Source organism: Dipodomys ordii, unplaced genomic scaffold (assembly GCF_000151885.1).
Source record: "Dipodomys ordii isolate 6190 unplaced genomic scaffold, Dord_2.0 Scaffold46, whole genome shotgun sequence".
NCBI lineage: Eukaryota > Metazoa > Chordata > Mammalia > Rodentia > Heteromyidae > Dipodomys > Dipodomys ordii.
In genome coordinates this window covers 7,237,980-7,263,490 of record NW_012267262.1, presented here as the reverse complement: position 1 = coordinate 7,263,490, position 25,511 = coordinate 7,237,980, and the positions used below count along the sequence as shown (strand labels likewise).

The 25,511-nt window shown below is 34.6% G+C and overlaps 1 protein-coding gene across 5 annotated transcripts in view; it reads right to left on the bottom strand.

Moving 5' to 3' along the window:
- Positions 1-25,511, bottom strand: part of Mettl15 (methyltransferase like 15) — a 159,921-nt gene that overhangs the window by 51,860 nt on the left and 82,550 nt on the right. For all 5 annotated transcript variants that reach the window (XM_013019680.1, XM_013019679.1, XM_013019682.1 and 2 more), the window contains 2 exons: positions 3,635-3,826; positions 45-223 (listed from right to left, as the gene is read on the bottom strand). In XM_013019680.1, the coding sequence (XP_012875134.1) occupies positions 45-223; positions 3,635-3,826 (371 nt within the window). The remainder of the gene's footprint in view (positions 1-44; positions 224-3,634; positions 3,827-25,511) is intronic.

Sequence of the window (25,511 nt, the reverse complement as noted above, 5' to 3'; positions counted from 1 at the left end):
GTCCTTTTCTTCCTCTCAGACACTGTCATAATTAGTGAGAGTACCTGCAACAATGCTGGCAAGCTGCTGGGTTCTGGTGATAGGGTATATGCTTCGTGCGTGGATGATTGCTGAAGCAATTTTTCTGGCATGCTTCTCCTCCCCATATGTTCTTAGGATGGATGCAAGGGCCTGCTGATCTAAAGCATTCACAACATCAGCAGCAGTAGGCATGTCAGGATACCTATGCACACAAAGAGGCAATTAGGTCACTGAGGTCAGTTTTTATTGGTTGGAGTTGAAACTTCAGAGTACAGAGACATCAAGTTACATGTACAACACATAGTCTAGAAGAGCATGTGGGGTTTTTAAAGAGGCCAAAGTTTTACACAATGAAAAAGATTTCCCATTTTCTATAGTCATCATTAACGGCAAGAAGGCACTCTAACTCTCATCAAAGTCATAGCAGCAGGAAGGTAAAATATTTTACTAACCTTTAACTTTCACTCACAGAATTTATTGCTTCCATAGATTTTTCTCAAACTAAAATAATGGGGAAACTATTTTAGTGGGAATTATTTTAATGGACTTAAGTTTGTTAAATTTAAATTACTACTTCAATATTTTTTATTTTATTATTATTTATTTTTGCCTACTGCTGATATTTGAACAAACCTACAACTCAAGAACTTAACTAAATGTGAGGCATATTAAATTGATTGTTGGAGCTGGGCATCTGTGATTCATACCTGTAATCCTAACTACTCAGGAGGCTGAGACCACAAACCCTCTTAAAAATACAAAACTGCCACCATGCTAGTACTTTCAAGGAAAAACAAACAAACCAAAACTTGTCTTTGGCACGTCCCTCATTTTACTATGTCCTTAATCTCTATCTGTATATCTTAGAGGGAGAAGGACAAATTCTGCTTTCCACATACAAGGATTTCTTTTTTGGGGTAGAGGGAGTAGAAGAAAGGAATCAAGGCAGCATGTCACTCCCCGACCACTGCTTCGTAAGTTAGCCCTTGTATCTACCTCAATGAGTTTGGCGTCTTTGTCTGCCAAGGTACAGATGTGGTCTTTCGGGTTAGACAGATTGACTAGAATCCTGGCCTGTTACTCACATTGGGAAACCTTTCAAACATACTTAAACTATGAGATTAAAGTAACAATATTTATGCCCCATAGTTATTGGGACAAGTAGGGGTTCATGGAACTTTAAACATGGATAGTATAATGACTGGCACATAGATGATACTCAGAGAATGTTAACGTCCTTTAGATATTCCCTATTCAAAAATTCAAGGTGCTATTTTTTGCATAAGTGACAAAATTCATACTGAGCCTTACCTATCTGTAAATGAACTTGTCAAAACCACTGAGTATTGGAACAGACCTTGTTAATTATGGTAACTCTAACTAAAAATTTTTTTAAAGATAATATTGGTGTGCTTAGAAGTTTTTCATGAAAAAAGTAAAAAAATACATTGGAAAACAAGAGTAATTTTTTTATTCCTATATTAACACTAAATAATAGTACAGAAGTTTCTAGAATGCTCCAAGGCAGCTGGACATTACTCTGAGGGCTAGCTACCAGGTTGTTTTGGAATAGTTTTCAAATGGAGAAAAAGCTAAGATTCTGGATGTGCCTCTTGCTTAACCGGGCAGTATTGCCATTCCTATAGATTCTAGTGACTGACAGTGGTTACATACAAGAGCAAAACAATTAAGATATTTACCAACTTATTACATCTTATGAACTGCCAGCAAAAACTTTCAAGTCCTTACAGCTTTGAATTTCTTTTTGCTTTACTAGAATGTTTATAATCTAAAGCTATTGTTGAAATTGGATTCAGCACAGAATAAATTACTTTTTAAGATTTCAGTGTTAAATAGCTCCTGTGTCCATCTTCATTATGGGATACATCACTCTCCAAGATCAGACATCAAATTTTTGTTCGGGACCAACACTGTCTATTACCTCATTTGAACTGCAGTACACATATTTGCATCTCTGACTTTCCTGTTTGTAAGAACTCAAGTGAATTAATTTTCCGTTCCAAAATGCCATAGATAGGTTTACAGTCTATGCTACCTACTCAGAATTCATTCAGCTTTTTAAGAGAAATTGTTCAATTCTTAGTCCATCTACTAGGTATCTACTTAAGAGTTTAATTCTCCAGAGCAATTTATTTTCAAGGTCTTGAATGAGAACATCAGTGATTCTTAAACAGACAAAAATATGCTGGTGTTTATATTACAAATATGGGTCTTTACTACTGTTTATTAGATACTTTATTCACTGTGTTTCTGAAGGCATGTTCTTTAGCAAGGAACACAACAGAAATTTGTTTGACATTTTTATTGTTTCTGAACAACCACCTCGAGCTCTAAACAAGAGAATGTTTGACCTTTACTGGTAGTCATTGGTTTTTAGTGAATTTTTTATTATTTTCTTTTATGATGACATTCTTCATTCTATGAATGTTAACAATGCACAAAGCAGAAGAAATAAGACTCAGAAAGATCGGTATTCTAAAAATATACAGCTCACAACCAAAGTTAAGAAATAATGTCAGAACTTGGGAAAGGGCTATATATGAATAATAACATAAGACAAAGTGGATTGTGGTAGGTCAAAACATGAATCAGAAAAAACAGAGTTATGTTTTGTTGATATAGGTTCAGGTCCAAAGTTGGTACTAAAAAAAAATGTGTTAAACCAAGTTTTAAACATTAATTCAGGTAAAAACTAATTTCTGTATATGTTCCCAGGTTACGAACCTCTATTTAAATAATGGAGAACAAGTGTTATTATTTCTGCAGTGTTGTGGAAATGAAGACCAGGTATGAAAGGTATCACACATAGGGCTATGTTTAATGTCCTATCATAAGTTGCAATTTCTTTGGAGAAAGTTCAAAGTGCCAGTAAAAAAAGACATGACAGCTGGACACTAGTAACTTATACCTGTTAAACTAGCCACCAGAAGCCTGAGATATAAGGATAATGGTTCAAAGCCAACCAGGTCCATGAGACTCTTATATCTGATTAACCACCAAAAAGCTAGATGTGGAACTCAAGAGGTAGATTGCTGTCCTTGAACAAAAAATCGCAGGGACAGTACCCACGTCCTGAGTTAAAGCCCCAGTACTAATATACAAAAAAGGAGAGATGGGAAAAAACATACAACTGGTGACATCTGGATAACTGTTTTTTTTGTAATATTATAATCTAATATGCATTAAATATAGTTCATAAGAGATAGAGTGAGGCATGTATAAGGGTAAAACCATTGTTTCAGTATGACATTTATTCATATCGTTAGTATGACAAGTTCATATCATTGAAAAAAAATCAACTGCAAAATTTCTCCATACTATTGTGTATAAAAATGGCAATTAATTTCTTTGAGAATTGCAAAGCCAAGGAAATGTTAAAGGTTTATAATGAGTAACAAACGAAATTGATTTATTATGTACTGGTATTGCTAGATATGGATGTATAATGGTAATTCTTTAGTCTTAAAAGGAAATTAAATTCAGACCATCTTGGGGGGTAATTGATTTGTGTGGGTGCATGTTTGTGTGTCTGTGTGTGCGTCTGTCTGTCTGTCTGTCTCTCTGTAAGGAGAAATGCTTTATCAATACTCACCTGCCACCATCCATCCTCATGTCCAAAGGGCCATCCTTCCGAAGGGAAAAACCTCTTTCAGGAGCATCAAGTTGCATGGAGGAACATCCAAGATCCAAAAGAACTCCATCGAAAGTCTCTGGCTGAACTCCAGCTTTCATTAGTAAGCCTTCTGCCTGACTAAATTGGCCTAACATAGCTCGGATCTGTTTACTGTGAATAAAGACAAGGGATAAACACTTTTGTTATATTAAAGTCTTGAAATGAATAATCAATTGGAAGAGAGTACATCTTATTATTAGATGATGATTACTATTAGCTTAGATTGTTAGGTAATTTACTCAATATAAATTTACTGAGTGCCAATTACATGCTGAGCATTGCATGAAGATAGGGATACAAACTATACATCTTTTGTTTGAAACATTAGAGCTGATTTAATGTAATTTTATTTTTAGCAATAAACACAATTTACTATATAATTTTGAGAATGTTTATACAGATTTATAAAACATAAAAATTCCTTCTTCAGATAAATTTTTCATTAAAAATTCTTAAATCTACGGATAAGAAAAAGGACATGGCATTATATTAAAAGAAGGCCTTCACTAATTAAATTATTTAATATAAATAATAAAACAGAAGATGTATAAAGAAAAAGTGGACCATACAATGGAATACTACTCAGCCATAAAAAATGAAATCCTGGGCTGGGAAGGTGGCTCAGTGGTAGAGCGCTTGCCTTGCATGCATGAGGCCCTGGGTTCGATTCCTCAGCACCACATAAGCAGAAAAAAAAAGCTGGAAGTGGCACTGTGTCTCAAGTGGTAGAGTGCTAGCCTTGAGCTGAAGAGCTGAGCGACAGCGCCCAGGCCCAGAGTTCAGGCCCCACGACCAGACCAAAAAAAAAACAACAAACAAACAAAAAAATGAAATCCTGTGATTTGTGACAGCATAAATGGAAATGGGGACCATTATGCTAAGTAAGATAGGCCAGGCACAAAAGAAGATAACTATAGAATGATCTCACTCATGTAGAATTATAAATAGTTGACCTCAGAGAAATAGGGAGTACAATTAGGGTAACCAATAGGAAGAATGGACAATGATCTATCTAAATCACAGTCAGAAACAAGACATTCTGGTCTGCTCTAATATAGTAGGACAAGTGTAACAACAATACAGAGTGCATTTCAGAAGGTCAGAGAGAATAGGGATCTGACTGGTTCACCATAAAGATTTAATAAATGTTTGAAGAGATAGATGTACTTAGCCTGACTTACATATTACAAAATGTTACATGTATTAAAACACTGTGTCACCCTACGAATATGTACCTTTTAATAGACTAGTTAAAAATAAATTTGTGCCACACAGGAATCACAGGAAAAGACATGCCAAACATGCCTCTCCAACCAGTTTCTCTTTCTCCATGTTTCTCTGATAGGGGTGCTACATTTGAAGAAGGAACTATGATTAAAATAATAACGTCTTAAAGAAACAAGATTTTAGTTCTCAGCAGTTAATTGGGAAGTAATTGCTTCAGCAGGATCAACAGACAGGCAAAGAGTTAGGATCACCTTGGCATTTCTTGGATTAGCCCCAAACAAAATGAGGTGCTTGGCTTCAAGGATCTTTAGAAACCTTAACGCAATTCTCATTCATTGCAGAAGAGGGAGGAGAAAAGTAAATTCAGGCAATACTCTCAAGGCTGATTCCATCCTTTGAAGGTGAATGGAATGTTTTAACAGTGTTAGACAAACCCCATTTATGATATTTATTTATGTATTACTGTTCATGGATACATCAAAGCTCATTGATAATTTTTTCCTCAGATTCTGATGGATAAAGTAATTTTCAGATCCACTCAACAAATATTTACTGAATGTCCACTTTATGTCTGTTATTATTTCTTTGGAGGATATATGAAGATTAATAAAACATGGCTTTTTAAGTGTTGAGTGGAGAGGAGAAAGATGTAAAAGTACATAGTTTATTGAATCATCTAATGGGAACTAGTAATAAAGAAGTGAACAAATTGCCCTGTCAGTGTTTGGAAAACATAAATGCTCACAACAGCACTGGAAATCCAGAAATAACAAAATCTTGGGATTAGAAGGTAACTCAGATATCACTCATGCCAGTAACTGATATATTAATCTTTTCCTACTCCAGTATTAGTTTGCAGTGCTAGGTAAAGGGAGGAGAAACGTTTTAACCATCTCCTTTTTGCCCCTGGGTGAGGAACAGCTTTTCATTCTAAGCATATAGAGTTGGCAAAACCTACAATATCAAACATCAAACAGAAGAGACTGAGTTTATTAACCACGTGTCCTCACAACCTGCCATTCCATGTTACATGGGGAACAGAACAGATAACCAGGGCTTTGGAAGCAGGCTTTGTAGGATCTCCTGATTGGGGCTGTGATTGGCTTGTCTGAATAAATTCCACAGGCTCCACTGATTGTATTAATTATTCAGGAAATTTTTAGGTATCATAACTTAAAACATTAGCAGTAGTCTTGAATGCTTGATGATGTTGAATAGTGGTATTTAGAATACAGTTTGAATCCAATTCCTACTAAAGATGAATGTCAAAACCATATAAAGAATATTTACAAATTATGTTTTACAATGGATAGTGAATCAACATCAACTCAGGCAAGTTGTATTTTGAGGGTTCCTGAGGAGGTTCTTATTCAAAGTTGCTATCAGGGCCATAAGGAATGGTATACTCACAAGATTGTTGACAGCTGTTAGGAACTAGGCATGCCCAGCAAACATGAAAACAATGAGAAAAATTAAGCACTACTTTATTGAAAGAACAGTGGTTGTCAAACAATGCCAAGAATGGCAGAGGTTAGATACTAGTTTGTGATTTAGATGTGCTCAGAAGAGAGGAATTCTACTTGTTGGCAGGGCGCAGAAAGGTCTCTTGGCATGAAATATATGACACGCCTCAATAGCCGGTTGTTATGCACCAACTACACTCGATTATTCAGGTCTAATAATCAGTTCCTACTCTATTATCTACTAATGCAATAGACTTTAAAATACCACTTGAAACCGGGCGCTGGTGGCTCACACCTGTAATCCTAGATACTCAGTAGGCTAAGATCTGAGGATCATGGTTTGAAGCCAGCCTGGGCAGGAATATCCATTAAACTCTTATCTCTAATAAACCACCAGAAAACCAGAAGTGGCACTGTGGCTGGTAGAGCACTAGCCTTGAGCTGAAGAGCTGAGGGACAGTGCCCAGTCTCAGTGTTCAAGCCCCACAACCAACAACAAAAAATAAATAAATAAAATAAAATAATAAAATAAAATAGCACTTTAAATTCAATACTATTCATTACATAAGAATAAAATAAAAATGTATAATAATTCTGCAATTAGTTCACACAGCCCATGGGATTTGGGGTTTAAGTTTTAAAACTGATAAAATTTTTATTTCATTCGATATCTATACACTTTTATATGCAATATAATGTTTATTTTATTAACAAGTTAAACTGCTACTCCAGGAAGACAATCATATTTTCCTGTAGTTTTTTTTTTTGGGGGGGGGTCGGTCGTGGGTCTTGAACTCTGGGCCTGGGCACTGTCTTCAGCTCTTCAGCTCAAGGTGAGCGCTCTACCACTTGAGCCACATTGCCTCTTTAGCTTTTTCTGCTTATGTGTGCTGAGGAATTGAACCCAGGGCCTCATGCATGCAAGGCAAGCACTCTACCACAGAGCCACCTTCCCAGCCCCTCCTGTAGTTTTAAATACTGCTTTATCGTACTAATACTGAAATAATGCATCCAGAGAAGAAAATATAAAGCATGCAGTGCTTTTTCTTCCCATGGTGGTTCTCGTTCGCTTCAAAATCCAGTGTGGTTATTACATAATATAAAAAAGAGTGTTAAGGCAAATAATGGTTTTTTTTTATTGAAATGAAAATATAGCCTTTCTGACCTCTGAAAAAGTTTATTAAAACTGAAATTGATAGGGTGTGTTTCAGTGGATTTTCATTTATTTATTTTTTATAATTCAGTAGGAGGAAGAAAAATTCATTCTCTCTGTAAATGCAAATTAATAGGCTGGGCTCATTTCAGAAAATTTCAGACATATAACTTTCCAGTGACCTCTCTCTGAAAGGGTTTTTCTATATATTTTAGCTGTCTTGCGTTATTCCCATGACTACTGTATCTTTTCTGTATTTTTTCTCATTTTAATTGAATATGAAAGTGGATATGAACATGAAATAATTTCTAATCAGATCATCCAGCATAGTAACAGACAACAGAATGAGTGTGGAATAAGTATTTGATAATGAGTGAACAAAAATAACTGCTCAAGGTCACATAGCTAAGACTAGTAAGGCTCAGGATTCAACTCAGATTAAATTAACTGAGACAAAGATGTCAAAGCATTACTATAGATAGAGGGGTTTATTTAAGGGCAAATGTTTGCACCTCTGTGATAAAATTAATTCAACAACTTCTCAGTATAGTAACTCTTTAACTATGTATATATTTTTTTCAAACTATGGAAGGGCATGCCAGGAAAGAAATCTACTCATTGCTCTAGTTTTAGCATCTCCTTGAGGGACAGAGAGCTTGTAAAGAAATAAAATTGTGGATATCTAGCATCTGTGTTACTAATGGGGTAGTGAGGTCACTCGAAGGGATTATGAGGCAGAAAAATCATCTACCTGAGGACAAAGTTACTATGTGCTTAAGAACAGAAATAATCCAAACACCAATCTGAAATTAGAATTAACAAACTTTGCTTCATACCAACACAAATAGGGTCCCTCAAAAGGCACATATTTCAACTTTTAGAAAGGAACAATAAAATCTGAGATAACATAACTTTCTAAAAATTAACAAAATGTGTTCAAAATGTGTTCATTTAGGTTTTAGTGTCAATTATATTATTTGAATTATTTTCTTTCCATTTAAATGGGTTTTAGAGTCAATACAAATTGAAACACTATTATCAATAACTAGACTAAGTGTCAAAATATTCAGAAATGTATGTGACTTTGGAGAAATCTCTTCTATACCTTGGCCTGTTTAATCATTATAAAATGGTAAGGTTAAACTTAAATGATCCCTGAGATAGCAGGAAGTTTATATTCAGTACTTTAAAGAATATTGACTTTTTACCATGTACCAAACCCTGTTTTAATGTTTTCTGTATAGTAAAGCACAAACATTTTAAACCATACATATCAAGTAGGTACTATTCCCTTATTTTTAATGGAGGAGTCTGAAATTTTCTTAAAAGTTGGTTATAGAGGTAGAAAGTAGTGGAGCAAGGATGTTAACCCAGGCTCAAAAGCCTGTCCTGTGCTGATTTATTGCCTGTGCAAATAAGCATTACCAAATACAATAACACAAATGAATACCCCATTTGAGTTACCATTTTGGGGCAGACATTTTGGGGTTAAGGGCTTCGTGTTTGTTACTTCACTTAATCTTCACAAATATAATAATCTTTTGAGTAGTTGTTATTACATCTATTTTACACATCAAGACACTGACCTAGAATGTTGAATTAAACTATTATTAGTGGTGGTGGAAAACTGATGGTAACCCTTGTGTTTCTGCTGTCTTAGTAAATCTATTCTAATGACTGTGCAATACTGTGATGCTGTGTAAGAAATATATCACTTTTGGAGTTGGCACTTGTCCTATTCATTTTTTTGTAAACACTTTTGATGGAGATACTTCCCCTCTTTTTTTGGAAAACAAGTGAAACAGGCTAGAAAGGCTTTCATATAGAGTTCTACTATTAAATTTATATATAATGTAGAAGACATATATAATGGAGAAGAGTTAATCTTTCCACACTGAATATATATATATATATATATATATATATAAATTCACATATGTGAATATGTATGTGAATATATAGGTGAATATTCATATATATTAAAACAACACCCTGCACATAATACATACATTTCCCAGTTAAAAATAAATAAAATGATGAAATAGAAAACAAGCATTTATAGAAAATAAGTATTAGATATCTTCTCATTAACATACACATAAATTCAAAAATATTTGAGATGTACATATTAGAAATTTATCTACAATTTTCAAAGGAAAAGAATCAGCAATATGTGAAAATTAATAGGTAGATAATACAGTAAAATAACAGTATATATCTGGGCATGGTGGTGCATACTGATATTTCCAGCACTTGGGAGGTTAAGGCAGAAGAACCACACATTCAAGGCCAACCACAGCTACCTAGCAGGATCCATGCCAACATAGATCATACAATTTAGGCTCTGCCTCAGAAACAAATACAAAAGTAATATTGCTGAATTTAATGTATCATACTGAAGCTTGAGAAAATTAATTATATTTCCTTAAGCGGAGGCAATTCTTTAGCTGAAACAATCAAGTTTTTTTTATAAACATGGGTCTGGACATGTTTTGTTTTTTTTCAATGGACTTAAAAGTAGCTAAGTAAAAAGAAAAAGCTCCCCAATAATTTTCCTTTGCCTAATTTCAAATTATTACCCCATTTTATAGATACAACTTGAAATGATCTGGCAGAGGTCAGAATTTCAGTTGGCATTAGGTTGGCCCAGGAGTTGAGGGGCTTAACCTCCATGCCTGGATGTGAAGTACATATTTCAGTGCCTTTCCTGGGGCAGAGGGCTGCAGTCACCAATAAGCAGAAAGAAAACCTTTCTGTAACTAATTATATGTTTTATGAAACATTATTAGCTCCATCAATTCCAAAGAACCTGTTGCTGGTGGTAAACAAAGAAAATGCTAAGGTTCCTTTAAAATAAGAGCTAGCTGCAAGTATACTGCCAAATACAGAAAGCTTACATGCAGCTAATGAGTAGACTGCTGAATAGCAGTCTTTATATGGTATATAAACATATAAAGTGAACTACAATCTTCAGGATATAAGACATGTTTGTGTTATACACACATATGTGTGTGTATACATATATACTGTATATATATATATATATATATATATATATATATATATATATAGTGGTAGATACATTTTCTTAGTTCTAAGAGGGATAGAAACCTAATTGGTCAAGATCAGTCATAAAATTTTAACCATGTTTCTGCAAAAAAAATCCCAGCAGAGCCAAAGGGTAATGCGTTGCTAATGGCTTCTAGTGGAATAAATAGCTACTCTGACGTCAAAACGTCGTTACACTCCAATAGCTGGCTCGTTTGGGGTTTCAGGTACAGCAAGTAATGTGTCAGTTTTAAATAAAGTTACAAAAATAGAATGCCTGGTGAAACATATTGTCGCTATGCAAACTGATACAATATGATTTATAGCCCATAGAACATTAACAAAGATGAAAGATTATACCAAAATAGTATCTAGTGGCTTAGGATGCCCAAATCCTTAAATTTCTAATTTTAAAAATCCCCACCATTTTACTCTGTCATGTATGAAAATAGTATATAACTGAGTTATCCAAAAATAGCACAGTAACAATAGAGATATTTGTATATCTCAAAGATAAAGTTACCCTTATACAGCTAAATCTCTCTTGATGAGTGTAGTTATAATGTTCTAACCAGGGACATGGAGCAGCAGGGAATAAAATATATATACAGAATGCAAAATATAGGTTATTATGTTAGTTCATATGGGAAATGACATAATGGCTATTGCTGAAATAAACAAAGAAATTTATAACCCAAATAGCAATTTTGCCTAGAAATTGACCGGAAATTCTAAGCTGAAAATCCATATAGCATGTGCTCCAATTACAAATAATAATGAAAAGACATAATTGGTTTTATTTTAAATAGAGTACAAAAGAGATTTTATACAACAATTCATAAAATGAAATGTATTATAATTAAACTGATAATTGTTTCTCTAAATCAGTTCTTGTTATGCATTGCATAGAGGACATAAAGAAGAAAAATAAAACTGCTAGTTTTGTTCAGCATCAATATTTACTTAATGTCATACATACTTATGTACATACTTAATGTGATACACATTTACTGATGAAGACAATTTCTGTGAAAGAAAATACTTAAATTATTGTTATTTAATATTTCCATAAGTTAGAAAATATTTGCTTTCATGTCGATATATATAAGAATTTTAACCACAAAATAACACATAAATCTGTCCATATGCACACATTATTCTGCTTTTCTTTCTTTACGTAATTCACATAGGAAAGCAAGAGATTTAGATGTAGAAACACATTATTTATAAGAATACAACATCATTTATTAGATATACCAAGCTATTTCAGATAATTCTTATAAGCTGGACATGTAGAGATGACAATGAAACAAAGTCTCCAGAATAATGTTCATCATATGCAATGCCAAAAGTGAGATTATTTAACAAACATAAAGGTGATGTGTGTATATATATATATATATATATATATATATGAATTATTTAAAATTGTTGCTTTCATTAAATTTAACAGCATGTTGATCATGGAGCTTGGTCTCGGTCCCTGAGCTCTTTTTGCTCAAGGATAGTGCTCTATCACTTTGAGCTAAGGCGCTACAGTGCCACTTCTAGTTTTCTGGTGGTTAACTGGAGGTAAGAGTCTCACAGACCTTCCTGCCTGGGCTAGTCTTGAGCCACAATACTCAGGTATCAGCCACCTGAGTAACTAGGATTTCAAACATGTAACCATTTACCCAGCTAACAGCACTCTTTCAAAAGTAAGCATTTGAGTAATTTTTATTTTGGCAATACTGGGGTTGGATCTCAGGGCCTCACATTTGCTAGGCAGGAACTCTACCACCAAGCTATGCTTCTAGTCCTTTGGTTATTTTGAGACAGTCTTGCTCTTTACCCAGGCCTGCAGTTGGACTACAATCATCCTATTTGATGCTTTCCATCACAGATAAGTACAAGTACAGACTACTATTTCCAGCTTTTCCCCTTGAGATGGCGTTATGTAAACTTTGTTTTTTGCCTGAGGTAGCCTGGAATAGTCATCATCCTAATGTGAGCCTACTGTGTGGCCAGGATGATAGGTATGTGCTACCACACTCAGGTATCGTGGAGTGGTCTACACTGACCAAGGTAGTAACTATTCAATTCAAGAAAAGCCAAAAAACACACTGCTACCTACTATGTTACCATGAAGAAATTAAAAGACATGGTATTTTTTTTAATAATATCTGACTTATAAGTACACTACATAGTTATAGTAATAAAAAACAGAAGGCACCTGGCACAAAAATAGTCATACAGATCGATGGAGGAGAATATAAGACTTAGAAATAATATGGCACAACTTCACTTAATAGTTTTTTCCAAGCCTTTCCATTTCCTAACAAATGGGGCAATGTCATTCTTTCTGATGGAGGCATAGAATTCCATTGTATATGTAGATTTACCACATTTTCTTGATCCATTCATCTACTGAGAGTCATATGGGTTGGTTCCCTATCTTAGCTATGGCAAATAAAGCTGCGATAAACATAGTTGTACGGGTAGCTTTAGTATAGCCTTGTTTGTGATCGTTTGGGTAAATGCCCAAAATTGGGATTGCTGGGTCATGGGGGAGTTCTATGTTTTTTTAATTGTGAGAATACCATACAGAGGAGTTACAATTACATGGGCAAGATAACGAGTACATATCTTTTTGTTGTTTTTTGTTTTGTTTTGTTTTTTTGCCGGTCATGGGGTCTGAACTCTGGGTCTGGGCTCTGTCCCTCAGCTCTTCAGCTCAAGGCTAGCGCTCTACCACTTGTGCCACAGCGCCACTTCTGGCTTTTTCTGTTTATGTGGTGCTGAGGAATAGAACCCAGGGCCTCATGATTGCAAGGCATGCTCTCTACCGCTGAGCTACCTTCCCAGCCCCAATAAATCTTGTTTTTGTTTTTTTGTTTTGTGTGTTTTGTCGGTCGTGGGCCTTGAACTCTGGGCCTCGGTGCTGTCCCGCAGCTCTTCAGCTCAAGGCTAGTGTTCTACCACTTGAGCTACAGTGCCACTCCTAGGAGTAAATTTCTTATCAAGCATTGTTGCCTCCTGGTTGTTTCCCCTTCCCATACTCCTCTCCGTCCTCCACCTGATCCTCCCCCCACCCCCCACCAAAGTTGTTAAGTTCGTTTTTTCGACAAAACGACTTGTACATCTCATTGTTGCAATGGGTCCACCTGTATCCTTAGTTAAACGATTTGTTGTTTTTCCCTTCCCCTCCACAAATTATACCAACATCAAAAACAGTGAAAGTATGGGTTATACTGTGGGGGAGGGACATACAAAGCAACATAGAAATCATCTTATAAATATGATAGAAACAATTGCATGAAAGGAAAAAAAAACAAAAAACATTTGAATACTTATCTTGGGGTTCATTCCCCTAACATCATTTTCTGCTTGACTTAAACATATACTAGTTATTGCAAATAAGGGAAACCATGGGATCTATGTTTCTTTGGGCCTGGCTTACTTCACTTAATATAATTGGGCAAATACCCAAATGATCACAAACAAGACCACACTAAAGCTACCAGCACAACTATGTTTATTGCAGCATTATTTACCATAGCTAAGATATGGAACCAACCCTGATGCTCAGTAGATGAATGGATCAAGAAAATGTGGTATATATACACAATGGAATTCTATGTCTCCATCAGAAAGAATGACATTGCCCCATTTATTAGGAAACGGAAAGACTTGGAAAAAAATATATTATGTGGAGTCTTTTGAGGAACCTTTATACTACTTTCCAAGTGGCTGAACAAGTTTATACTCTCACCAACAATGCAGTAGGGTTCCCTTTCGGCCACATCCCCTCCTGTCACTGTTCTTCTTAATGTACTTATAATGTACTATGTGATTTTTTTTTGTTTCTTTTATATGTTCCTCCCCCACGGTATGACTTGTTTTCATTGTATTCGATTCTGGTGCCCTGCATCATGTATATACACTTCACTTTTCTACTTTGGGGAGGGGAAAGGAAAAAACAAAATGATTAAATAGGGATACAGGTCGACCCATTGTAATAATCAGATGTACAAGACACTATGTTTTGAAAGCAAACTTTACAACTTCGGTGGGGGGGGTAGTTGAAGAAGTGGGGAGGGAAGGTAGGGGGAAAAAGAAGGACGCAACAATGTTCCATAGGAAGTGTACTCATTACTCATGTAACTGTAACCCCTCTGAACAGTATTTATACAATCGAAAACGTATTTAAGAAAAGGAAATAATATGGCACGACTAAAGCCATCTGATCTTGAAAACAAAATGCTCACACATAATAAATGTTAGTTGATTAAATAAATTTGTAGAAATAAATTTATGCCAGTCTATATCATGTCTTCTCTAGTAAGGTTTAGCTGGAGGCACCGTATAATGAATTATTTGAGTTTAATGAAACTTGGGAGATTTTTCCAGGGGATATGTAGAGGGAGAAAAGAAATCTTCAATGCTTCACCAATGGAGTACAGTTGGAAAAGATAAGAAAACACACAATGGATGTAAGAGTGAATATAAATATAGTAACTGAATACTGGCTATAGAGTGGAGATCCTTGATCTTATCAAGATTATTTGACAAGATCTAACAGGACAGAAAGTGATAGTCAAAGAAACATTTTGAAATGGAAACTTTAAGAGTCTAGGATATGATCATGTAAATGAATGGCTAAAGAAAAATAACTAAAATGTTCATTTCTGTATAGAAACTATGGAATGAAAAAAACAGGGTACTAAATAAAATTTATCCAAATATGGAGACAGGTTAGTAAATATACAATGCATATGTTGATTTATGGAGCATCTGCTACCTAATATATGTAAAACATCAGGGCTTTGGGAATTATTACAAAGAAAGCTTTACACACACTCTCTCTCCCTCCTTCTCTTTCTTTCTCTCTCTCACAGACACACACACACACACACTTTGGGGTAATATGGCAATCTCAGAGCCCTTTAGCAACAATTTTTTTTTGAGATAGTATTCCATCTCAAACTATGAAGCCTTGAACTTGTGATTGTCCTACATCTGCTTCCCAAACATTGGGAATACAGGTGTGTGCCACCATGCCTGGATGTAAACATTTATTCATATGAGACAATGAATGACCCTTCCAAAAATAAAATTGGTCTTAACAATTTCTTGAAGGGAAAGGTTTATGAGTTTGGAGTAAGTTAAAAGAGTTGATCAAACCAACACTATAAGTTTTATTAATTAGAAAATTTACTGTTGAACCAGTTATTAATAAAGAATAAAGGAAAATTCTAGCAAAAAAAAAAAAGAACTTTAGCAAAAGAAGACCAAGACACAGCCAGGTGCTGGTGGCTCATGCCTGTAATACTAGCTACACAGGAGGCTGAGATCTGAGGATCAGAGTTCAAAGCCAGCCCAGGCAGGAAAGGCTGTGAGACTCTTATTTCCAATAAATCACTCAAAAAAAACCCCAAAAACTGAAGTGGCACTGTGGCTCAAGTGGTAAAGTGCTAGCCTTGAGCTGAAGAGCTGAGGGACAGTGCCCTGGTCCAGAGTTCAAGCCCATGACCAACCAAAAAAAAAAAAAGAAGACCAAGACAAAAAGGGATAATTCCTATTTTTCCTTTGTTGGTGTAGAAATATGGTATAATAAGTAAAAGGACTGGCTACATTCCTTCCCACCACTATGGAAATCAGTAAGGAGTTTCCTCAAAAAAATAACATATGACACTGTCATACCACTCTAGGCATATATCTGAAAGAAAGTTAATCAATACTTCAGGAAGATAGCTGCTTACTGATGGTTACTTCAGTGAAGAACTCTAACTGGCAAGGTGGTTGACCTGATCTACTTTATTAGTAATGCAGAAATAACAATATTCTACATAATACTGGTAAGTCAAGGTCACCTATAACAAGGAAAGAGATACTTTTTCTGACAGGTGAATGAATAGAATTGAAGATGATTTTTTCTGGATAATGAAAACTAACTGAAAGAAGACCAATTTGGCCTTTGAGTCAATAATTTTGCAATACATATAATCTATAGAGTATGTTAGGTTATTCAACTACTACTTTTCTAAGAAAAAGTGAATGGAACAAATTTGGTGGGAGAAACTGTTTGTGTGTGTGTGTGTGTGTGTGTGTGTGTGTGTGTGTGTCTGTGTGTGTGTGTGCACGTGTTGGTCCTGGGGCTTGAACTCAGGGACTGGGCACTGTCTGTGAGCTTGTTTTAAGCAATATCTCTAATTTCACCTCTTTTTTTATTTTGGTAGTTATTAGAGACTATTGTCTCTAATTTCCTGGCTGGCTGACTTTGATCCTCAGATTCAGCCTCCTGAATAGCCAGGATAATGATGTATAGGAAACATTTTTTCAAAGTAAGATCTAAGTAATTTCTAAGAAAGTAAGTTCTAAAATATCTTTTTAGTATAGTACTAATCCAGAAAAACACTAATGACATTATCTGTGTATTCACATACAAAAATCAAAACCTTTCCCATAATAGGAACTAAAACCATACTTATAAAATTAAAATATAATAATTGTTATTATATTTTTGTTGACAATAATATATAATATACTATATTAATGTATTGTATTATTAATAATATACAATAATATTCATAATAATAATTAGGCAGAGTAACTAGAGGAGTATCTCAGCTTTTAAAGGTATAAGGTAGATAAAGCAATAATTATCATTATTAACTGAAGTACAATTTATTGAATGTATTCTATGAGAAACCCTCTTGGCAAAGTGCTTTGTAAGTATCTCTGTGAACAGAATATGCTTATCAAGCTAGCTAGATACCACTGTTATGCTCATTTTCAAATGCGAGACCTGAAAAATTAAATTGGAAAAATTAAATTACCAAAATCTTCCTTTTGGTACACTGTCAGAGAGTCAGTCTAACTCTAGAGTCCATGCTTAATTATTTTATATCACCTCATATTAGCTCTTTTAGTCAGTCAAACAGTAACCATTTATTAGATTTCTTGGAGAGGATAAATTCTTTCCTTGTAGGAATTTCAGAGTACAAGAAGAGAGAGAAAAGCTCATAGAGAAAAGGAAGCACAGAAAAACCAGTCTATAAAATAGATTAACAGCTACTCTATGTGTTCAAGATAAGGTAAAGGTACTGAGATGCTTTTATGGGACAGGAAAGAAATCTACTGGAAAAACAACTTTTTTTTTCTTTGGTCGTGGGGGCTGAACTCTGGACCTGGGTGCTGTCCCTCAGCTCTTCAGCTCAAGGCTAGCACCTTGAGCCACAGCACCACTTCCGGCTTTTTTTTTATGCTTATGTGGTGCTGAGTAATCAAACCAGGGCCCCATGCATGCAAGGCAAACACTCTACCACTGAGCCATCTTCCCAGCCCAAGACAACTTATTTTTACTCTTAATATTTAACTTTAGTCAATCTGAGTGAACATTTTGCTATAATAAAACAGGAAAAGAAAATACTATATAATTTTGTTGTAAAGACTAACTGAAGGTGGGCTAAAAAAGACAAACTGATACAGTAAAAAAATGAAAAATAGCATTAAAAAGTAATTCATATTCAGAGTCAGTGGCTCACACCTGTAATCATAGCTAGTAAGAAGTCTGAAGTTGGAGGCCTGTGTATAAAACCCCTCAAGATTTCATCTCCAAAATAACCCCACAAAAGCTTGACTGGAGGTATTGCTAAAATGGTAGAGCCCTAGTCAAGTGTGAGGCCCTGTGTGCAAACCCTGAAGTTGACAATAAACAAAACAACAACAAAACCCCAGTACCTTGCACCTCATGGAGTAGAGATGCAAAATGTGTTTACTTCCATATTTGTTATTACTCCTCAAAATGTCAAAACAAAAATCAAGGCTTTTCCTCCCTACTGAAATAAAAAGAAACTCCTTCAATTTATAATATATGGTTAAAGCATGGATAAATATTAATTTTTTATTTACAAGGCTACTGTAATAAACCAAAAGTCAGATGGAAGAATCTTCTACCACAGGCAAAATATAGAAAAGAGATAGAGTTATAGTAGATCTGCCTTATTTATAGATAAATCTGCATGTGGTTTGGACCAACTGCTGTCAATATCATTATACATTCTTTAAATCAAAAGAAATTTCAAAACAAAACTTTAAAATTTTCATATGCACATTACACAGCTCAGCTGAAGTGGAGTGGCACTTTCAATCCTGATGTATCAGTTGTATTTAAATCCACTATATTTGTATCATTCTCTGATATGCTGTCTTCTTGCTTTTCATTTTGTGAAACATTTTCTCTCAAAAAGCCAATGGTATTCAAAAGGAAAGGTAAAATTAATGTGCCTAATTTAAATGATGAAGTGAAAATTTTAAGTCTGTTGAAAAGCAGCAAGTCTTTAGCAGAAAAAACGAATAAAACTGCAGTTCCTTAGCATCTGAGGGTTTTCATCACTGGTATTTTCCTTACAATTATATACCTGTGTATACTAAATAAGGGTCCACAATAAATGCTGTGGACAGATAAAAGAAATGGATGTTAAGGGTACTCAGAAAAGATATTTGACCTATCCCTAGAAAGTTAGAAAGGTCTGCTTTGTGTAGCAGGAGTTAAGGTAAAACAGAAAAAGTGTTAATGGAGAAGAAAGGACATACAGTTTTATAAACTATTGAATAAGATTTGTAGAATAGATCAAAAGTGTTTTTTTTCAAATACTCATAGTTATTTTCAACAACACACTAATAACTAAGACTGATAACTACATTATAAAACAAAAACCCCATTTTTCCCATGTTAAAAATTTAAATAATGTAAATAATATTTTAAATTATTGTACCTAGTAATTAGTACTTAAAATAAGCTTTCCCTTTGTTATTTTTCCACCTGATTTTAAATTCTTGGGCAATTTATTAGTAAATAATTTGAAAATAAATAGTGACGCAAAGAGCCCTGCAAAAGCCTTACTAATTGTTAACTCACTTTATCTTCAAGCCACCTGCTGTACTTCTGTAAGTTGATTATGGGACAAAGACGTAAGCAACCCAATAAAGAATGAGTTTTTGGTTCCGGATTTATAGCATAGTACTTGCTTTCCTCCCAGGAAACTGCTCAAATAATCAATCATAAATGTTCCTGGGCTTTAGACTTTTATAAAGCTTGATTTGTGGACCACATTATAAAAAGTGCTGATTGGCAGTTTTATAGCATGACAGTATAAGCCAACTCATTTCATAAAACAGAAAAATATGTAACTATATACTTCCTTTCATTGAACAAAGTAAATGTCTTAGGTATTGAAGTGGGGAAAAAGCCACAAAACAAAATTGTGACTGCTATTATATATTGTATTATGGTGACAGTATCTACTAAAATTTAAAATATGTAAAATTTTAATGTGGTTATCATATTTTCAATAATTTGTCTTTCTGAGAAATTATAGGAATATAAAGTAATATGTATGACTTAATTTAAAAATCATTGACATATTTTACATTATATTTGCAGTACTTAAAATTATTTATTTTACATTGTTAGCATATCTCAATTCAAACACCATTTCATCTAAAATACCTGATCTGCATTTAAATTTCATAAAATTTAAAGTTGGAAAAGTACATTCACATTTTTAGGGTGTTCCAAAACTAATTAAATGTTTCAAATAGCTAATTCAAATACTAGTTTTCTATACAATTAAAATAAAAATTTAGCTCTTTGGACATAAGCTACATCAATACTCAAGCAGTGAGCACATATGACCGGGACTGTGGCACAGGATAGTGCAGTTCTTGAAGGTCATTCAGCTCACAGACCTCGCACATGCTTATCACTAAAACATCTACTTGGATGACATGGCATGGGTGCCATAACAAAGCATCAAATTTTCATTTCCTGGGCAAAAGCTAAAACTGACTAGAATTATGATACTGTAAGTATCTCTACTGATGGATATACAATAGATTATACATACATTCACTACTTGTTAGGGTCTTTCTTCATTTAACATATACTAGCTCAATTAATCTTCTTAATCCTATAAGGTATAGAATTTGTAGTTAGCTGCACCCTTACTGTCTCAGTAACTTTCCCCAACATCATCAAGCCAAAATATGTACCCAAATGCTCTGTAAAGTAGTAGTGACAGCCAAACACGTGTCGTAGCAATCTAAAGTAGCTAGTCAAAATGTTTATTATTTAAAAGAAGATTTTAAAAAATTTTATCCTTAATCACAGTTACTTAATAAAAAGTAAAAATACATTTATTACAAAGTGGATAATTTTCAAATCTTGACAATAGATTGAACATTACACTGATTTTTCATATGGTACTTGTTTTATCAGAACCCTTGAAAACCAAGCTTTTAAAAATACAAAATAACCTATGTTGTAACAAGGAACTAAATCTATCACCAGCAGACAGCAGTGAGCCATGAGTGTTGGAGAAATACAAAGGAAACAAAGTGAAGACTGAAATCACAAGTTCTGTAAGAAGGCAAATCAATTCAGTAGGCATATCATTTTTCAAAAGGAACCTAAATGTCCAAGCAATTTTATTTAAAGAAATCCCGTTTTATCAAAAGAGCCAAAAAGATGAAAGGACTGTAATGACAGTAAAGCAACCATGATAATATATCTCTAGCAATTCTTTCCATTTGACTGCTTTAACTGCAACAAATATACATTTACAACTACTTCAGTTGCTAAGGGAGAAAAGGCATCGCCAAAAGAAATCATGAAATTAATTCCAATCATATTGAAACCTTTGTATCTAAGTGAATACTGTTTACTTATTAAGAGGACAGGAAATATAAATAGTGAGCTCTAATGATAAAGCTTGCTCAGATTATCATCTTTCAAAGAAACAAATATACACATTTTTCTTACATAAGCATACATGTAATAACAGATAGCTATAATACCAAAATTTTTTAATTTAATTTTTTATTATCTTTACGTAGTTGTATGCAAGAACTGCCACTTAACAAAGCAATTTATGAATATAATGCATCTTGCTAATAATCTGATCTCCGCCACTAAATAGCTCCTGCGGGCTTCTGGCTAGATCGTGAAACTATTTGGTAATAGTTTTTCTGCTCATCCCCATACAGTAGCCTTATGATAGAGGCTTATAGAGAACTCATTGAAAAAATTCTGGTCAGATCAACTCAAAAATCTTCTGCCTCATTCTTCAAAATGCTAATATTTATGCTGTCATTAAATTAACAGAGGTCAATTTAGAGATAAACTGCAGTTTTGTCTATTAAAATAAAGATATCAATGAAAGTGGAAAATAATAATATAAACAAGAGTCAGAATAAAGGGATGTACCATATATGAAATGGTATTCTAAATTATGATTGATAAATTTACTATTTGAAGCTTGTCTTTTTTTATCATTTTCTTCTTTTCCTATGATTTTTCTTTTACATAAAACTTGCATCTAGGCTGTTCTACTTTAATTCAAAAACAAATTTTGAGAACTGAGAATATACAAGTAAACAAGATATCGTTTTTGTCACTGAACAGTTCACACTTCAGAGAAGAGATGATATGAAGCAGGAAAGGAAATCAATAACCCAATGTATAGCAACAGAAAAATTTAAACAAGACTAGTTAAAACCAAATGACAAATGAGGATATGCTAAAAACGTGCAAACACATGCCTAGCTCTTACATCAGATGTCTCAAGTTTCTAGTCAAGATTATAATCTTAAACACAGTTTTACTGATAGTATTTAATAACCCCTTTTCTTGCTTCCCTGCTTCTGCCTTGGCCCCCTTGGGACTATTCTCAATATAACAGCCCGAGAAATGCTTTTAAGACAAGTCAGATAATGTCACTCATTTCAGTGCTCATTCTCACAGTGACTTCCAAGTTCACTTTGAATTTAAGCCAAAAATATTTCAATGGCCTGCAGAACTCTGCATGAATTGCTATTTGAGTAAGACTACCCCCTTCCCACTCATTAGCTTTCTGACATGATCTCTTATTTGCTAATTATATACTCTTCACATGGACTTGTTCCCTTGTGTTCCCATGAACATCCCAGATATGTATGGTAAAACTTCATGCCTTCACTGCTGCTCTGGCATTTGTTTTCCTGTATGCTATCTTCTCACATCCATCTCATTCTCTTTACCTCTTCCAAGACTGCTATTCATGCCATTGAAAACTGTAACTGATTTTGTCTATACACTGCCCTCTCATGCATATTCCCAGTCTAACTTTGCTGATTTCTGACTGTTTTATATAGCAGATCACACTTTCTCATATATTGGTAATTTGTTTAAAATGTTTATTATGGGCTCAAATCTGTGGTGAGTAACTCTCATGGGGACAGGGCACATTAATTTCATCATTGACTACTCTAATACCCAAGGAAGTGGTGCTGTGGCTCAAAGTGGTAGAGCACTAGGCTTAGACAAAAATGCTCAGAGATAGTGCCCAAGCCAGGAGTTCAAGCCCCACAACTAATCAAAAACAAACAAACAAACAAAAAACTGCCTGAGATGTTTCACAAATATGTTAATAAATGAACTTTTTTCTGGATTAAATAGGATTAAAATGTATTGTAGGGGCATTTTATTTGCTTACAAAAATACAACAGGATCTTGAAAATAAATCTTTCAATTTCTGATAATCAAATCTTATTAAGGAATTCAATTTCCCTTCCCTTTTCATCCTTTTGCTTCCTTCCTTTCTTTCTTTTTTGGTCAAATCAGTCAGTAAGCAGGATTCTTCATTATCTAATTTCCTAATGAGTTTTTTTTCATTCATATTTCTTCAACTGTTCCCCAAATGTTGCCTTTTTTTGCTTTGCTGTCATCCTTGTTTCCCATTATTTTAAATATCCTTAAACTTCTGATTTAAAAAACAAACAACAACAAAAATGAAATGAAAAAAAAACTTGCTTAAGGTGGACAGAGTCAAGTTAAAATTTGAAAAACCTAGTTAAACTTGTATAAATATGATACAAATCAATTGTTTTTAAGAATAAAGAAGAGTGGGCCAAAAGAGTCTCAATGGAATAAGAAGAAAGTGAGCTTGGTGCCTTTAAGCACATGTTTAAGACGGGATGTTTTTTTGGCTGGGAAGGTGGCTTAGTGGTACAATTCATGCCTAGCATACATGAAGCTCTGGGTTCAATTCCTCCGTACCAGATAAACAGAAGAAGCCGGAAGTGGTGATACGACTCAAGTGGTAGGGTACTAGCCTTCAGCAAAAGAAGTGTAGAAACAGTGCCCAGGCCCTGGGTTCAAGCCCCAAGACTGGGGGAAAAAAGATTGGGTGTTTTTGGTTTGTTTGTGTTTGTTATAGTGATAGGGATTAAACCAGGGGCTTTACATATGCTAGACAAATGTCATATCTCTGAACTATATCTCCATCCCCAAATTTAAAATTTTAATTCCAGGAGAACAAATGACTTGCTATATGACTATGGATCTCTGTGTCTTTGCTTTGAAAAGTAGTTTAGAGGACTACAAATACTACCTTCTGGGCTGGGAAGGTGGCTCAGTGGTAGAGCCCTTGCCTTGCATGCATGAGGCCCTGGGTTCGATTCCTCAGCACACATAAGCAAAAGGAAAAAAGCTGGAAGTGGCGCTGTGGCTCAAGTGGTAGAGTGGTACCCTTGAGCTGAAGAGCTGAGGGACAGAACCCAGGCCCAGAGTTCAGGCCCCATGACCGGACCCAAAAAAAAAAAAAAAGTTGGTTTCAAATACTACCTTCTACATAGTGAATGAATGTGATAATATAAAGATGAAGTAAATGAAATTGTTGAGTTTTCATAAAATTTTGAGATATTATCCTTTTGCAGCTATGGCTTTATAGTTTAATTCATGTCAAAGTTTTTTTATCTTTAAAAAATTTTAATTATTCATAAATCCTTGTAGAACATTGTATGCAATTTCCTGTTATCTAAAACAAAGCTCATACTTCTTACTCAACTTATGTTTATGGCCAAGTTCTTAGAAACGATAGGTTTGCCATTTTGGTAAGTGAAAAGCAGACAAGCAAATCAGTAGATAAATGAATGCAGCAGCAAGTAAGAACATTGACTGAAGGTGTTTTAAAGCATCGTTGTCCTTGAATTAAAAAAGCATGTGACTTTTATTGGAGAACCAATATATGTTTATATAGAAAAGCACATACAGGGGACAGCACATTCCTGAAAATTCTCATGAAACAAAATAAAGTATAACTTTGAAGTTGCAGTAATAGTCTTTTACAGGGATAACTGACTTCTCCTTCAAGTACAGGAGTTGGACTCTTAAGGTATCTGTCTGACTTGCTTCCTAGATAACAAAACAAGGAAGCTTCACATACTATCTAATGAACACTGGTTGAGTGAATGCACAGATTTACTTAGTATTAATGACACTGAAGTAAAGTCCATAAAGAACCAAGTATTCCAGCACAGCTTTATTTAAAATTTAGTATAGCAGCTTGTATCCATAGTTTCAGCCACTTAGAATGTTGGGGCAAGAAGGACCAAGAGATCAAGGTCAGCTTGGAAAACATAGCAAGGAACCCTCTTCAAAAACAGAACAAAATAGCAATTGTAATTGTATCATTTACAATGAAGTAAACAGCAGACACCTCCTATTCAATTTTAATTGCTGTTTGTTCATTGATTCCTTTATTCATGCAATAAAAGGCATTTATTAATACCTTAGTGTCAAGCAGTATTATAAGCAATCAATCAATGAGAATAAAAGAAACACAGTTTGTTTCTAAGGGTTGTACAGCTTCAAGAAGAGGAAGTAGCTTAGAATACTTAAAAAAAAAATAGCTAGGAGCCGGGCGCTGGTGGCTCAGGCCTGTAATCCTAACTACTCAGGAGGCTAAGATCTGAGGATCACAGTTCAAAGCCAGCCCGGGCAAGAAAGTCTGTGAAACTCTTATCTCCAATAAACCACCAGAAAACCGGAAGTGGCGCTGTAGCTCAAGTGGTAGAGTGCTCACCTTGAACTGAAGAGCTGAGG